General features: G+C 47.6%; 4 protein-coding genes across 4 annotated transcripts; 2 read left to right on the top strand and 2 right to left on the bottom strand.

Moving 5' to 3' along the window:
- Positions 1 to 470: 470 nt before the first annotated feature.
- VE01_02800 (uncharacterized protein) lies at positions 471 to 2159 on the top strand. The gene is made up of 3 exons (XM_018272304.2): positions 471 to 928; positions 990 to 1342; positions 1404 to 2159. The coding sequence occupies exons 1-3, from the start codon at positions 691 to 693 to the stop codon at positions 1914 to 1916; spliced, it is 1104 nt and encodes a 367-aa protein (XP_018133244.1). The 5' UTR covers positions 471 to 690; the 3' UTR covers positions 1917 to 2159.
- On the bottom strand, positions 1812 to 3130 carry VE01_02799 (uncharacterized protein). Its single transcript, XM_059463477.1, has 3 exons — positions 2823 to 3130; positions 2474 to 2734; positions 1812 to 2423 (listed from the first exon to the last, which is right to left on the bottom strand). The coding sequence occupies exons 1-3, from the start codon at positions 3036 to 3038 to the stop codon at positions 2145 to 2147; spliced, it is 756 nt and encodes a 251-aa protein (XP_059319957.1). The 5' UTR covers positions 3039 to 3130; the 3' UTR covers positions 1812 to 2144.
- Positions 3131 to 4058: 928 nt separating this feature from the next.
- VE01_02798 (uncharacterized protein) lies at positions 4059 to 8116 on the top strand (the record flags this gene model as incomplete). Its single annotated transcript, XM_018272302.1, has 8 exons — positions 4059 to 4083; positions 4220 to 4578; positions 4632 to 4691; positions 4740 to 5057; positions 5131 to 5305; positions 5365 to 6064; positions 6185 to 7670; positions 7730 to 8116. The coding sequence occupies 8 exons, from the start codon at positions 4059 to 4061 to the stop codon at positions 8114 to 8116; spliced, it is 3510 nt and encodes a 1169-aa protein (XP_018133269.1).
- Positions 8049 to 16222, bottom strand: MEC1_1 (serine/threonine-protein kinase M1). Its single transcript, XM_059463476.1, has 5 exons — positions 14818 to 16222; positions 14498 to 14766; positions 13222 to 14449; positions 11642 to 13123; positions 8049 to 11595 (listed from the first exon to the last, which is right to left on the bottom strand). Exons 1-5 carry the CDS (start codon positions 16069 to 16071, stop codon positions 8356 to 8358), a joined length of 7473 nt encoding a protein of 2490 aa, XP_059319958.1. The 5' UTR covers positions 16072 to 16222; the 3' UTR covers positions 8049 to 8355.
- Positions 16223 to 16287: the final 65 nt, after the last annotated feature.

Below are 16287 nucleotides of genomic sequence, written 5' to 3'. Positions count from 1 at the left end.
GGACAAGGAGGCTGAGTGTGATACGGAAACTATTTTACAGGATGATTTACCTGGAATATATACCCAAATCTTTGCAACGAGAATCCAACAAGCAATGAGCCGAGAACAGTGACCAGGCTAATTACAGGACCTGAGAAGGGAGTGTTGTAACTTAGCTACCAAACAGACATGCCTTGCCCGTTGGATACTCAGCCTATAAGATGAAGACGGTATGAAACCTGAAAGTCTGTTACCGCGCGTTGACATGGCTGGAGCCTAAAATACAACAAGATAGCCATTATGGGCGTAACGGTTGGTGCAGTTAGTGGCGCAGTCAGCCTTGTGTGGAGTCCAACACCAACATGTTGAAACCAGGAGGCTCTCCAGCGGTTGTGACCTGGCGGTTAAGACTCCAGGGCGCTTGTTCGCACATGCGACGACGGAGCTCGGGGAAACACCGGCGGACGACGGGAAACGTCATTACTACATTCCCTCAAAAGACAATCTAGTTTGATTACAAACAGTCTTGATTACAATCGCTGGCAATTTCGGATTACTTTTTGCTGAGTATAATTAATTAATAATAGCAATCCTGAAGATAAATAATACGCGGCCACATCCCTTGGGTTCTGTGTAAACCACAATCCCACCATACGATCAAATTACCCAATAAAGCACTACCCGCGCGTGACCTTAGATATCAACGTTACAATGTCTATCCCAGCAAGCAACGGCAAGGTCGTTCTCATTACGGGGATTAATGGCTACATTGGCTCGAAAATTGGCCTCGACGCACTGAATCAAGGCTATTCGATCCGTGGAACCTCTCGCTCTGTTGCGAGCACTCATGCCCTCCTCGCGGGGCCATTCGCTCCATATTCTGACCGCATCGAAATATTTGAAGTCCCTGATATAACGGCGCCAAAAGCATTCGATGCAGCAGTCAAGGGTTCGTGGGAGCATTCACTCTTTTAAATTATATCACGTGACATAAACTGACTGAGTCACAGGCGTCCATGGCATCTTCCATGTTGCCTCCCCCGTGAACTTTGCCCTTAATACGTGGGATACAGTTGTGGTCCCAGCTATCGGCGGCACAAACACCCTCCTCACTTCTGCTTTGGAGCAGGCTGGCTCACAGCTTGAAGCCGTAGTGATCACATCGTCCGTCGCCGCACTATGGAACCGGGGGTCCCCAGAAGGATATGTCACCACGGAGGCCGACGAGAACACCTGGGCTGTTGAGGCAGCCAAGAATGTAGATGCAGACGGAATCCCAGAAGCACAGCGGGGCGGCATAATGTATGCGGCGTCCAAAGCAGCAGCTCTACGTGCCGTTCAAGAGTTCAGAGACACTCGTAAAGTAGGGCCCCTTATATTTTATAAACTGCTACAGGTGTTCACCACTAACATTATCGCCTTAGCCACCATTCTCCATCATCACCATCCACCCCTCCATCGTCATAGGCCCTCCCGTCCTCGTCCCCTCATCGCCATCCAAGCTCAACGAGACTCTCAAGCCACTCTACTCCATTTTCGCCGGCCTAACCGGTGTTCTTCCAACAAGATACGGTTCGGGCGCCACGATCGATGTCCGCGACGTCTCCCGAGTTCACCTTTGGGCCTACGAGAATCACACCATCGCAAACGGCGAGAAGTACATCGCGAGCAGTGGCATCGGCCCAAACCAAGGCATCGCCGACATCCTGCGCGCGCAGTACCCCGAACGCAAGAATATCCCGATCGGCGACCCTGAGACGGGTTATTTGTTCAAGAAGGATGCGAATGGCAGGATTGTCGAGATTTCGCACGTTCCTGGCACATCGCGTATTTCGGGGCAGAAGGCGGTGGAGGCGACTGGGAAGGAATGGATCGGCTTTCCCCAGAGTATTTTGGATACAGCCAAGGCCTTGGAAAGCTTAAATGGGGAGGACTAAAAGTCTTAGCTATGGGGCAGCGTACATAGATATAAGACATTATCATATGTATTGGCTTCATTAATGAACGACGGGAGTAATTCGACTAAGCTTTCAAATCGAAGGTTGTGTGTGCAACACTACAGCGGCTACAAAAGCACGCCTGACAACAAAGCCGACCACAAGACGATGATATACCAGTTTCGCACCAACAACGCGAAAAGTTGTTGCCCCACCTACTCCGCATCATCATATGTTTGCCAGTATCATCTCTAGTATCTTCGGACTGCTGTCCACATGTAGAGTTGCTTTATCCTTGCCAATAATCGGTGCTGTCACATGACCTAAGTCTACATTTGGATGCTTCTTCATTATGAAACCGAAGTATTCAAATGCGCCGGCGTCTTCAGCTAGAACTTCGACTGATAAATCCCACGAGCCTTCCCGTGTGAGTAGTGGTTTCATAAAGTGTGGTTGCCGATATGTGATGTAGAGCCACTGTCCTCCAGGTTTCAACACCCGCGCAACCTGCTGTAATTAGCTACTTGGCTGTGGTGACTGGAACATTTTGACTCTACCTCATCTACATACTGGCCTACATTGCTCCGGACATCATCAGGCGGGTCCCATAACGAACCGTGGATCATGGCATCCAGTGTCCCTTTGTCGACGGCCACATCAACCGACCCATCTGGCAATTCCAGCTGACGGACGTCCATGACACGCCATTGAGTTTCTAAGCTCGAATACTTCGATTGCATAGCATCGATGACCACTTGAGAAAAGTCAACACTGGTCTGGTTTGTGTATCCCAGGTTGTAGATATCTGCCGTCAGGGTCTATAGTTGGATGCACATGTTAGTCGTTTGAGTTTCTCTGTCCGGGCCAATAAAAAGTCTTGTTGGGTGGGGTGGAAGGGAAACACACGCTATTTCCACAACCCAGTTGCAAAATATGACTTCCGCATGAAGAAGCCGGGAGATGTTTCACGAAGAAAGCGCGAAGCTTTGCGAAGTCGCCAAACCATTCGAAGGAACCAAGGACTTCTTGTGTCTCGCCTTGCTTGATCGTTTTCTCTAAAGAATAACGCTCGTTCCAGTAATCAGGATGAGCAAGCTCAGCGAGCTCCTCATCTCTGGCCATCTCAAATGAAGTTTTTGATGTGAATAGACAAAAAAAAATGATATGCTGTGGTATGGCAACAAAGAAAAATTAAACGGCTGATTATCCCGGGGTTTAAGTCGCCGGTCGTGGTTGCGATGGAAGGCAGATGGTCATAAGTTTCATGGGTTGTAGCCAATCAGGGCCACCCGTGCCATCGTGTACACTAAACCGTACGACGCTTCGCATGGTACGGTTCTCATAACAGTGTTTAATTTGAAAGGGTAAACCACCCTACCAAACTTTATTTATAGGATACTCATAATACACGTAAAAGCGGGATAATGAAGTCAATATAATCTCTTCTTGCCGTCGGCAACTAGAGACAGGAGTTGAGACATTGAAGCCTATATGAGTAACTTCTGCAACCAGCCGAGTACAACTATCTATGAAAGTGTCAGTAGATATGCCGTTCCTCATCGGGTATTCCGTTCCTCACCGGTCCTGCAAACACTCGCCATATACTTGAGTCCCTCATGTTGAGACCATATGCTAGAGCATCCTACAATAAGACCATGTATTATAGGTTCTCACGTCTAGAACATAAACTATGGTCTCTTATAGTACGACTATATGCCATAGTCTCTTATATTAAGACTATCTACTATAGTTTCTTACATTAAAAACATAAGCTATAGTCTCTTACATTAAGACCATATGCTACAGTTTCTTATACTAAGACCATATGCTACAGTTTCTTATACCGAGACTATGTTTTACAGTTTCTTATACCGAGACCATGTGTTACAGTTTCTTATACCGAGACCATGTGTTACAGTTTCCTATATCAAGACAATATACTATAGTCTCCTACATCGAGACCACATACTACAGTTTCCTATATTAAGACTACATACTGCAGTTTCTTAGATCAAGAGGATATTCTGCAGTTTACCACATCGAGATGCGCCCTCTATGACCCTCTGCGATCCTCATACCCTTTCTGCGGCCCTCTTCGCTGTTAGTTCCTTTCTCTGACTTGGTTCTAATTAGTTCCTCGCCATGTCTAGTCGTGGCAAAGATGCTAGTCCAAACCCGTGGCAGGCAAACAGAGCATAAAACATAGTACTAGAGAACATCAAGGTAATTCTGTTGTTTCTGTTTTTAATGATTCGAAATAAGAGTACATGGAATAGGACGTAGCTAACTTTTGACCATTCTAGCGTACACGCTCTATGATCCCTCAGCCTCTTCTCATAATGCCTTAACAGGAAAGAGCCAACCTCTTGGGCTATCTAGGCTTGACTCAAGCTTATTACATGAGCCTGTTGATGCGCATTTGCCTATTGATGTTGATGTTGATGTTATTGCATTGCATGGCTTAAACGGAAATGCATTCACTACGTGGACAAATAGGCAAAACCAATTATGGCTACGAGAATTTCTGCCACGTTCGCTCCCCAAATCAAGGATTTATACCTTCGGGTACGACTCTTCAATATTCAGTCAGTCAAAGGCCGGCATTAGAGATTATGCCCTCAAATTACTATCAGAGCTGAGTTTAGTGCGACAGTCAGAAACGGTGTGTAGCTGCCATTCTTCGGAAATGCCAGCTGAGAACCTAACTATATTCAGGATCAACGACGCAGGATCAGATTCATCTGCCACAGCCTTGGAGGGATCGTCTGCAAAAACGTATGCTACCATTTGATTCAATTATAAAACAATACTAACAGACAGTAGGCTTTAGTTCTTTCTCATGAAAACTCGATATATCTCAACATACTACAGTCAACTAAAGCAATTGTCTTTTTTGGTACTCCTCATAGGGGATCGGAGCATGCCGACTTCGTATCTGTACTCGCCGGTGTCATAAATGCCTTTGGATATGTATCCATGGCTCACCGTTTGTTTGGCAAAATAAGAAAGGATCTTATACACCTGCTTCGTCCTCGCTCTAAAGAACTGATAGATATTTCTACGTCGTTTACAGAACGAACTAAGGACCTTGATATCATCTCGTTTTATGAAGAGAATGCAATGCCACCCTTTAAAACTCAGGTTAGTTATATTACTTTTATATACCCCTATATCAAAATCAACGTTGATAATTTTATTAACAGTTTTCTTTTAGATTGTAGAGCGAAGTTCTGCTCGAATTGGCGTTCCAAACGAGGACTTGATTCCACTATCCGACAATCATAGAGACATGTGTCGTCTTGATAATGAACACACTTTCGCATATCGGAAAATAGTTGAAGTTTGCCAAAGACATGGAGCAGCGAGTTACAAGCAAGGCCAATCTCGTCGTAAGTACAAGCATAAAGTTCGAAGAATCTAAAACAGAGCTGACTCTTTCGCCTCTTAGCTCTCGATATTCTGGAGCAGGAGTGCCTAAGTGCGCTTAATATGATCGATATGAAAGAATGCAGAGCTCAGCTCCGTCCACGGACACCTGGTTCTTGCGAATGGATCCTGTCGAATATGGCATTCCGCAAATGGATATCTGATAAAAACTCAACCCTACTGCATATTACAGGAGGGATGGGAACCGGAAAATCTATTCTTACTTCATTTTTGGCCGACCGCATTAAGCCACTCATAGAAACAGCCATGGCTCCATGCGATGTCACGATGTGCTCGTTCTTCTGCGACGATAAGGACATTGGCCGAAAGAATGGCAGGGAAATACTTCGCAGCCTCCTATACCAGATCCTCCAGCAACGTCATGATTTGATACAACATGCAACTACAAGGTTTTCTCAGATTCCGTCGAATCAATGGTCCCTCAATGCTCTCTGGGAGACGCTCAGCGACATCACACTCAACCCTATGGCTGGCACCATCGTCGTCATTATCGATGCAATCGATGAATGCGAGATCGACTCTAGAGACAGGATTTTGGCAATGACAAGGAAGCTTTTAACTCAAGGGCTAAACCCAGAAAACAACTGCATTAAATTCTTAATCTCAAGCAGACCTAGCGTCGACCTTACGGAAGAAATCCAGCAATATTCAACGTCTATCTCGCTTGACAATGAAGACGGTATCAAGAACAGAGATATTCCGTTAGTAGTTAAATACCAACTAAACAGACTGGCAGGGGACATTTAATGGCCGGCAAAGACAAGAGAATCCTTGGAAAGAAGTATAGTGAGAAAAGCCGAGCGAAATTTTCTCTGGGTTAGACTTGTGATCCAACGCTTGAAGCACGGCCCACAGAACAAGAAATTCTTGGAGCGAATTGTCAACGAAAATCCAAAGGACCTTGATGGAATGTACTGCTGCATTCTTTCTGATATCGACATTGAGTATCAGACCCTCGCATCAAAGGTTCTTCGGGTTTTGGTTACCTCATTGAGGCCTTTGACGACGGCGGAGTTACAGTTGGCCCTAGCAATCAGCCTAGACCATCGGACATTGAAATTGGTAGAAGAAGACAGTGACATGGCTATCGAAAGAACAGTACGACTTGCCTTGGGGGCGTTCGTTGGGATTTATGATTCGAAAGTCCAACTTACTCACCAATCTGCCAAAGAGTTCCTGTTGCGACTTTCGACCGGTTCCGTAGCTAATTTAGAGTCGATTAAGTCCGACCTACGGAACATATATGGTGTCAACCAACGTACAGCAAATCTAGAACTTGCTACTGTCTGCATTGCATTTCTAGGACTCGATGAGTTTAGCGAGACGCATCTTATCAATGAGAACATGTTAGCGTTCAAAGAACTTCCAGGGGCTACAGAGGACATCCTGCGGTTCAATGACAACTCGTCACAAGTGGACTCTATAGAGTCATCAGAGACTGCTCAAGTGCCTAGATTTTTTGAGTATTCGGCTCGCTACTGGACCTCGCACCTTTCAATGTCAGGCGAATCTATACCAAAGAGTTTTATAATATCGGCAATTCGATTTTTACATCGTGGTACAAACTGCCTTGAAAATTGGTCTAGTCAATATAGACTATCATCAGTTGAATTCGCGGCACTACCAAAGGATCTTGATCCACTACTCGTGTCAGCTTTCTTTGGCCTCGCTCATCTCACAAATGAGATTTTGGAAAACTATTCGTCTCCCCTTCAAGACCCCAACAAGTCACTCGCACTAACTTGGGCTTGTCGAATGGGCCACATTGATGCCGTTAAGGCATTGCTTGAACATGGGACTTCTCCAAGTGGCAAATCGCTTGAAGGCGGCTCACCCTTATCCTGGGTTTGTGCTGGTGGCCATTTGGAGATAGCAAGAGTGCTATTACACAAATCAAATCGACCACAAGTTAACAGGGGGGACGAAAATGGACGCACGCCGTTGTCATGGGCGGTTGGGTCTAGTCACCTTCAAATTGTTCAATTACTACTTTCCAGAGAAGATATCGACGTTAGCATCGCTGACTGGGCTGGATCTCCGCCACTCTTTTGGGCAGTTGGAAGTAAACCGCAGGGGCAGGATCTAGCGGTGCTAGAAGTCTTGGTCTCGGAACCTCGAGTCGATATATCTCAGCGCGATCGCAGTGGGCGGACCGTACTTTCTTGGGCGGCTGAAATGGGTGCACTAGAAGCCGTCAGCATTATTATACAGTCGCAACGCTCAGGTGTCCGAATACTGCTCTCTGATACTGGGGACTCTAAAGGTTGGTCGCCATTATCATGGGCCGCATTTAATGGACACGATAAGGTAGTAGAAGTTCTTTGCAAGGGTGGGAAGGCTGGTGCGCAACTTGCTAGCGTCGACAGGAGAGGCCAAAATGCAGTTTCATTAGCAGTCATGCCGAAATTATCAAGGTGTTGGCTAAATACTACCCCGAAGGAATCGACTGGCCTGAGGAAACTGGACGAACGCCTCTGTCCTGTGCCATGTGGGGTAGCCCCGGCAATGAAGAAACTGTCCGCACATTGCTTCAAACACAGTTGGTTGACGTGAACCAGAAGGCTTTAAATGGCCGAACGCCTTTATCCTACGCTGTTTCTGCAGGAAGGGCAGACTTAGTTCGAATCTTGGTTGAGGAAGGAGGAGCAGACCTCAGTATCACAGACAACGATGGGAGAATCATTCGGGATATGAACATAGATTGGCGCTCATCTCAGGTGAAAGAAGAGATCGACCGTTTGACAGGCTTATAGGCCATGAGTAACTAAACTTACCGCACTATTATTAATACAGTCGTTAATCCAAATTGCCTCAACAGCGTGAGAGTCTTGATAAACTTGGCAGTGACCGCCCATATTGGAGTGAAGACGTAGGTGTAAAGTTCGCGGCTTTTTACGGGCGGTCCACGATGACGCCCTCGCGCGCGCAAAACGAACTCGCCACCATGCTGCTCGTAATTATATATTCTCAAATATATTATCTATCGTAAGGCCTAAAAGAAGGCGCACCATCCGATATACATGCCCACCAAATTCTTCGTGCTTGTAGCTTGCTTGATCAACTCGTCCACCTGTCCCTCCACCCCTAACGGAACACTATCGCCCTCCAACAGCCCCCTCATCTTCCTCCGAATGCTCTTTAGAACACCCTGCGGCGTATTTGGCACCTTCTGCAGGGCGGGATCACGCTCTCTCCTTTTCTTATTCTTGTTCTCCAATAAGTCGAGCGTTGGGTCATATACGAACGCTTCCAATATCGTCATCAGTGTCTCTTCGTGCTGGCGAAGAAGCCTGAGCGAGATCTCCGAGGAAGTGCGGAAGGGCCCCTCATAGCCGTAGACGCCCATAGCATCAACCATATTATGCGTTAACCGGAATGGCACCCTCTCAGGCTGCTGGAAAGTAAGGCCTTTATCGAAGAGGCAATTGAAGTCGACGTGAAAGGTCCCGCCGTTTCCTTCCTCGAATAGGATGTTCTCGCCATGACGATCACCCAAACCTAGGATTGTGCCCACCATTGACATCACGGCGCATGAGCGTGTGTACTTGAGCCTGGCAGTGAACCACGATGAAGGCTCAGGAAACTGCTGGACGAACCACTGATGGAATACGGGAGGTAGTTGTGCAAGTATCTTGTCCTTGAAGAGAAATAGCTTGTCATCATTTTCGCTGGCGTCTTTGAGAAGAACTCGGAGTTCCGTATAATTTGGAGCGACCCCAATTGACTTGTAGAACCCGAGAAGAATATCGCGGAGTGTTTTAAGGCCATCTACCCATTCGATTATGCCGCATTCTTCATTGAGGGGCGTTACTGCATATGTCTTTATGTACAGTTGGCGTTTGCTTGCTTCTGCATCTCGCTTCAGAGAGCGGTTGATCATGCTATTGAACTCCATAAGGCGCTGATCTTTTCGGAGGTCATCCTTTGGCTTGCAAAGCAGCCCATATAGCTTTCCATCCGAGCCTCTTGTTGTCAGCTTTCGAGGTCGCTGGAGAGAACTGAGCACCATGACTTCATCTGCAAACCCATCAATTGTAATGACGTCTCTTGAGAAAGCCTTGTGTGATCCTACGCTGTCCGCAAGAGTAGGCAGCGTAGCAGTCAGCGCGCTCTCAATAGGGACGGCGAGTGGACTGGGACAGCACTGTTTTGGGTTGAAACCGAGATGTTTCGTGATGCTGACGAAAGTTGTCCGATTCGTAGGAAAGTCGCCTGCTGTACAAGCGACGAGTAGTTGCTGTGACAGTTTCTGCCCTTTCTGGATCATTGATTTTAGGTCCACCCCAGCTGGACTTAATTTCCTCGACGCTGAGAATAGGGTCTGCAGAATGCTTGCGCCGCGGGTTTTTCGCTCGGTTTGCGTCGATGTAGTCACTGCAAGGAGAGTCCACAGTGCCTGTTGGGGATGTGTTGAAACTACCTTCACAATAATCTGGTGTAGATACTGATAAACTTCTTGATTTGGATGGGCGATTCTTGCGACAATCTGTGGCAGTGCCGTATAGAAAATGTACGCGGGCATCTTTTGGACATATTTGTCAAACCGAAGATGAATAGAGGCAATTTGCTCTTTTTGCTTAATTTTCAAAGTTGCGGCGAACTCTTTCGTTCCATATTTGGCATCCACGGGCTGTGTGATCTGCATCCCGAGGTCTAACCAGAGCGTGAGAATACGCGGTAAGGTTTGATAGACATACTTGGTGCCGTAGCTCAAAGAACGGAGATAGTTTTCGATAACCAGTCTTGCCATCTCTCCTGTGAGATACGGTACGATTTGCTGGTCCGAAGCCATTGTTTTCTCTGATTCAAGTAATTTGTTGTAATGCCGGCCAAGGTAATAATGGCCTCTCTCCCAAGTCATAGAAAGTTTTGCAGCAAACTGATACTGCGAACGCAACGCGGTAGAGTGTGTCTGTCCAGCGTCATCTTGCCATTTAGCTAACAGTAGATGTGCACGTGCAGCGAGGAGATTTTGGTGGTCTCGGTTCCCCTCTTGACCAGTTTCCAGTTCCGATGGCGCTTGGTTATGAGAGATAAACGCATTGTTGTCGATAGCTCCTTGGAGGCTCTGAATGGCTTTGCGGTGATGGCCTTCTCTCCATATCAGCCGAGCATGCTCGATCATAGCAGAGTCGTCGCCAAGCTTAGATGCGTGAAGGACCGCATTGAAGGAATGGTGAACGGAGTTCCCTTTGCGGGCGACACGGGCACTTGTCAGCCATGCGGAGGCTATGTTGGCCTCGGTGAATGTATTCCTTGACAGCTGCATTGCGGCTCGACGCAGGCCAAGTAGATACTGCTTGTCATTGAGGTAGGCACCTACTACTTCAAGCCGTCTGTCAAGCGATGATAGGACCTGTTGGCGCTGAGAGGCATCGTCAGAAGAATGAGCAATCATATCCAGCTCCGTCAGCACGTGTAGCCGCAACATGGAATCATGGCAAGATCCTAGAGACGAGGTTGTATCCGCTGATAACGAGCCGGCAATATGCTCTCGTAGTGATTTTATTGCAGCATCGAAGACATTGAAATCCCGATCACGAAATGCAAGTAAGACGCGGCCAATGTTCACATTGAAATCGCCCGCGATTTCAACAGGGGCTTTGGCAACATACTTTTCCAGCATATTCCACCGGCTTGTTGACCACGATGCTTCTGTTGCAAAAGGAAGAATCTTTGATACAATTGAGCTGGATTGCTCTATGCCTTCAACGTAGTTCAATAGAGCATCATACTGGCCAGACTCCTTCATACAGTCAAGCAGGTTCACTTGCGCCTCAGTGTCGCTGGGATTCTCAGCCAATTTTATTTCGTACCAACTCTGCGCGGCTGTCCAACGGCCGGCCTTGCGGTGGCCAAGAACCTGCTGGTCAATATCAAGCACATAAAGATGAGCCGAGATGCCTTCGATACCATCTGGCTCATCGATTTGAGTATAGATATCCTGGAGGCGCAGAAGCATTGATTTAGGAATCGGCTCGTTATTTTTTCTGACTTTTCGTATGTGTGCTTCCCAATGGAAGAGGGCTCGCGCATACGACTTGCACTCGACGGCACGGCGTGATATTATTTGGGCCGGGATAGCAGAGAGTAGCTTGGCTACCAATTGAAGCCTAAGATGTCGCCTAGATTTCTCTTCCGTGTCGGAATTTGTTCTGGTCGACAGCAAGCCGAGAGCCGCTTTTTCCTCTTGTGCCCAGCGAGCCAGGTAGTCCAACACCCTGAATATTGCCTACCGATTGTTAGTTGACGTGGGAAATGAGAGACAAGGAAGTTACCTCGCTACAGAGCTTGACATTATTGAGATCATTGTGCGAATCAGTTGATGTGTCGTGTTCTAATATTGCCAGAATTTCGCCGAGGATATAGCTCCTGTCTTGGTCAGACCCAAGGGCGACGCTGTGCAAAACAGTGTAAGGAAGGAGGAAATTGGCAACTGATGTATCCTGAATCCTGATGACACGGCTGAGAGGATCGAAAATAAGTGACGCATTGGCGTTCTGTGGTTTCTGAAGTAGATCTAATACGAATGCCCTAAGCCAGACGTTGTAGCTCTTGGTTGACTGAAATATCGGGTACTGAACGGGATTCGTTGCCATGGCCGTAACTGTATACTTTGAACTTAGAAACGGCGATAGCGTCATTTGAACGCTTTCAGGCAAACCAAGCCACTTCTTATGTAGCTTTTCCGCATCGCCTGTATTGATCTGATGGCTTCGATATTGAGAAACTACCACGGAAAAATCGCATCTTCTTAGTAATTCTTGCATGGCGTAAGAGAAGAATCCTTGAGCTCTTGGGTTCGTAGCAGAAGCAAAGGCCTTCACAAGGACTTCTTGGAGGATGAACAGGACGAAATCAGTCGTGTCAGCTGAGCCATCGAAATTGCTGAGGACAACGATTTCTTTCCGTTTCCGAACTGTTTCGACTCTGTTCGAATCTACACAGCCGATCATACCTAAACATTCACCTGCGAGCCGTGCGACATCAGTGTTGCTGTCATTGAATTGCACGCAAGCATCGAGGATTGCTCGGAGTAGTTCCCCCACTACCTTCTCTGGCTGCTCACTGACAGCTGACGCTTGTAGAAATTCCTGATTCTTCTTGAGATAACTCGCAAGCTCTGTCAAGCCTTGAGTTACCACACTGGCATGCTCGTGGCTGATTCTCCGGCTGAATATCTGATATTCTTGCTTCACATCTGGTTTTGATCTCATCTTGACAAGCCGTTCCTCGCACGACTGCAGTTCAGGGATTTGAGCAAGAGACGGGAGAAGATCAGCATTGACTCCCAGAGTTTGAAAGCGCTTGGTCAATAGATATTCGATCAGCTTACGGGCGTACTCTCGTGTAGAGCTGTCGAAGAACTGCCAATGCTGAATAATGATGGCAAAGGTTGTTTCAAGCATGACTGAAACTTCTTCATCGTCGAAGCTCCTGATCATAGTCCCCCATGCCTGAAAAGCGGCAGTGCGGAGGTGGTCATTTGATAAAGCCGATTGTAAGCAAGCATGAATCTGAGGCAAAGCAGACCTAGTATGACTCTTGCCTACCTTTACCAATTCCTCTATTCCTCTCAAGGACCGCTTCTTCTCGTTCGGCGACTGCCAAACTCGCGTATCGTTGACAAGTTCTGAGAAATGGGACATTATACCTAAGCTGTATTGTTCCAGAAACGCGCCAATTTTGTCCTTACTTTGCTCGCCATCACTTGGAATTATATCGCAGTGTGCCGCTAAAATATTGAGAGCGTGTCGAACCTGCTATCACTAGTCAGCGATACGTTGAGGCGACGATAACCAGGCCGGCGAAAGAAGGGGATTTTGTGACGATTAGGGTTATAAAATAATGAACTTACTCTGGATTTCTTGCTGTCATCTTCGTCACCCGCGTTCTTCAGTAGTTCCACCGCTATCTCTATTGCGCCTATCCCAAGGCACTGTACAAGGTCAATTTTGTCAAATGCTGTCGATACGCCTCGAAGAAGTCCCATAATGAACGTCTCAATATCGGGGACTGCTTGCACAAGTAGGAGAGGCATGATTGCAACCATATTCGAAATAATGGCCTTGCTCGGGTCATCATCTTCACGAGCCTGGGATATCTTTGTGATGATGTCTGTTTTCTTAGCCAGGACTAGCCATGGAAGAGTATAGGCCTGGGTTTCTACCAGAAATTCCGGCACGCTTATGGACAGCAATTCTGCCATCAATTGCACGGTCTGTGGCCGATTTTGCAAATCACTAACAGCAGTATGGGCAATAGTGCGCCAAAATGGACTAAACATTTGCCCAACAGGAACGCCATGCACTTCTGCGGTACTGAGTATTTCGGTAAATGCAAGTCCAGAGATTATCTGATTCGTATGTCCCAAGTATTCTATCAGCCTCAAGAGAGTCAGGTTTAGCTCTCGGTCTTTCGAAACTCTGGCTATTTGTCCCCATGTCACCACCCAAGTCTCGGTAAGGTGAGGTGGAGTTTCTCCAGAGAACTGCCTCAGTATATTGATTGCATTCACTCTGTTTCTTCGCGTTACTTCAACGTCGACATTGTTTCCATCCCTGAGAAAGGCCGGTACGGTTCGTCCAGCAGCAATCCGAAGCTCTCGAACCGAGCTACGGAGTGAAGTCAGGCACCATTGGCCCAACACCGACGACTCAAGATCCATGAACTGAGCCCCTTCGAAATGGAGGGCAAATTTTCGCACGACTACCATTGCCAATATCCTTGGCTTCCTTGACAACTCGAAGTCGCCGACTTTGAGGAGGGCAGACAATATGGCGACAGCCTGTGCTTCCACCTTCGCCATATCAGCAGACTGCGGGCCTTGGTGTATTATGGGATCAGCCTGCGCGGTGCTGTTGGGCTCAGATACTGATACCGGAGCAGGGACGGTGCGGTCGCTGGCGGTGTCGATGGTGGGTTCGGCCTTGCTGCTGGAGCCGCATACGGTGCATTCAGGCTCGCCAAACTCTCCATTCTTGTCACGGAATACCGTCAAGGTATGAGCGCTTGCGCACGGTATCATGCCCAAAAGTTTCAATGCTTTGCAGCGATTTGTATCTTCGAGGTGAGAGAAGCAGTCTCTGTTCATTGTCAGAATATACAAATAGTTTTATGGAAGGAATACCGACGCTGCGATATGACTCAATCCATCCAAATCCGTTGCTTTCTGGGCGCCTAGGAGGATGTATGCCTCTTCTGTGATTTCTTCTAATAAGCTGTGCGGCGCAATTTTGCGACGCTTGGTTTGAGGGCCACCATCATTATAATTGTCGACGCTAGGTAAATCTTTGAAGCAGAGACTCCGAAACTGCAATTCTAGTGCCTTGTTCTCTAGGGTTATAGGGGCAGTCTGAGGGGGTATGTTTTGGCACTTTTGGCGTAGTAGAAGAATACAGCTCTACAAAACCAACATTAGTATCATATTATTGCAACTAGCATATAGGCTCACCTTCAAGTCGTCGTCAGTGGGAGCTGCAAGCACAATAGCCTTGTCTAAAACCGGAAGCAGGTTAATGGCGACTACTTGTGATACAGATCCGGAAGCTTCACAGGCCGACGCCAGATCCAGCAGAATGGCTGCTAATTTGACTCGATCGATTACATCAGAAAATGGGGCTGGATAGGCAACAAGCTCTGAACAGAGATGAGCCAAAACTCGGTAGCCTTTGCGGTGGGCTGGGGCGTCAATGTGCTGGGCTTGAGACGACACAAGTCTGTGGACTGCATCGACGGAGATGGAGCACGAATGGATCTCATCTTGTTCGGTTTTGTACGCCGCTGACCTCGCAGCAGTTGTTCGAAGCTCGAGAAAACTATCAAAAACCCATGCCATGTATCTGTGCGAAGTGCTCTCGTAAAGCTGGCCGTCAACAAAGGATGATAATGACAATTCGGCCACGAGGGTCAATAGCTGCTGAGTATGGTGGAATGAATCTGACCCCCTCCGTAAATTATATGTGCATCCATTCTCGACAAACCCCAATCGACTTTGAAAGGAGAGGTCGTCCTCGATCGTCGCCAGGGGCAGCGCTATAGTCGAAGTCGAAATCGCCGCAACATTGTGCAGCGAAGCATCTGCACAATGTCTCAAATAGTTAAGGAATTGCAGACCGACTCCCCAAAACTCAACATCCAGGGCCCTAGACACATCGAATGCGGTATGGAAGAGCTCTTTCACTTTCGACCACAGCGGTTCGCAGCCTTCGTTTCCAAGAAGTCGAAGCAGCCTTGGCCATAACCATATCCATAGAGGCACCCCTCTCCCCGTCCGGACCAAGTCATTCTGTGCCCCAACCTTTGTGAGGATTTCCGGCGTCTCTTTTATAGATGTAATGAACAAGTCGAGAACTTGGGCAGCATCGTCAAGGACCCTCTCCTTCTTCGCAAACGGATCGCTTTCATCGCTGCATACTGGACCCAAGCGTGCTTTTGTCAGCACGTATACAACCCGATAGTTGTTTTCTCTGATCTCTTCGGGCGATGTATGCTCATTTCGAGTTTTGTCGAACTTGGAGACTTCAGAGACGAGAAGTCCGAAACTGTCTTGGGAGCCTTGGAGGGAGGGTTTATGACTCCCCGAGAGTTTGTTGACAAGTTTAGCAGCAAGAGTCGAGGGAGGCGGTTCGAAGGCACCTGGGCCAGTGTCGATACTGTCGCCATTTGTAGCGTGCTGTCCTGGCGGCATTCGTGATGGGTTCCCCATGATATATTTTTCCCGGGCTCTAAAACAGACGCGGGATAGGAGACCCCAATATCGATAACGGCCCAAGATCCATTGGGGAAACGACTGGTTGGTGCCGTTGGTCAGGCTGTGTCGTGTAATACTACCAAAAAAGCTGTTATGGGTTCTTCACCTGTCGTTGCTTGTCATATGTGGGGGACGCGGACGTGCTCTCAGAGAGTCGCGAAAGCACGTGAT

This window comes from Pseudogymnoascus verrucosus, assembly GCF_001662655.1.
Source record: "Pseudogymnoascus verrucosus strain UAMH 10579 unplaced genomic scaffold scaffold_7, whole genome shotgun sequence".
In the NCBI taxonomy this organism is placed as follows: Eukaryota; Fungi; Ascomycota; class Leotiomycetes; order Thelebolales; family Thelebolaceae; genus Pseudogymnoascus; species Pseudogymnoascus verrucosus.
The sequence above is the reverse complement of the archived record's forward strand: the minus strand, read 5'-3'. Positions and strand labels throughout refer to the sequence as shown.

Excerpts from the sequence above, each read along its gene's own strand:
- VE01_02800 (XM_018272304.2), top strand. The coding sequence starts at position 691 with ATGTCTATCCCAGCAAGCAACGGCAAGGTCGTTCTCATTACGGGGATT. Across the intron at positions 929-989 it reads ATTCGATGCAGCAGTCAAGG|GCGTCCATGGCATCTTCCAT; the intron begins GTTCGTGGGAGC and ends ACTGAGTCACAG. Across the intron at positions 1,343-1,403 it reads AGTTCAGAGACACTCGTAAA|CCACCATTCTCCATCATCAC; the intron begins GTAGGGCCCCTT and ends TTATCGCCTTAG.
- VE01_02799 (XM_059463477.1), bottom strand. The coding sequence starts at position 3,038 with ATGGCCAGAGATGAGGAGCTCGCTGAGCTTGCTCATCCTGATTACTGG. Across the intron at positions 2,735-2,822 it reads AACTGGGTTGTGGAAATAGC|ACCCTGACGGCAGATATCTA; the intron begins GTGTGTTTCCCT and ends ATCCAACTATAG. Across the intron at positions 2,424-2,473 it reads TAGGCCAGTATGTAGATGAG|GTTGCGCGGGTGTTGAAACC; the intron begins GTAGAGTCAAAA and ends TAATTACAGCAG.
- MEC1_1 (XM_059463476.1), bottom strand. The coding sequence starts at position 16,071 with ATGGGGAACCCATCACGAATGCCGCCAGGACAGCACGCTACAAATGGC. Across the intron at positions 14,767-14,817 it reads CCACTGACGACGACTTGAAG|AGCTGTATTCTTCTACTACG; the intron begins GTGAGCCTATAT and ends TTGGTTTTGTAG. Across the intron at positions 14,450-14,497 it reads GGATTGAGTCATATCGCAGC|AGACTGCTTCTCTCACCTCG; the intron begins GTCGGTATTCCT and ends GACAATGAACAG.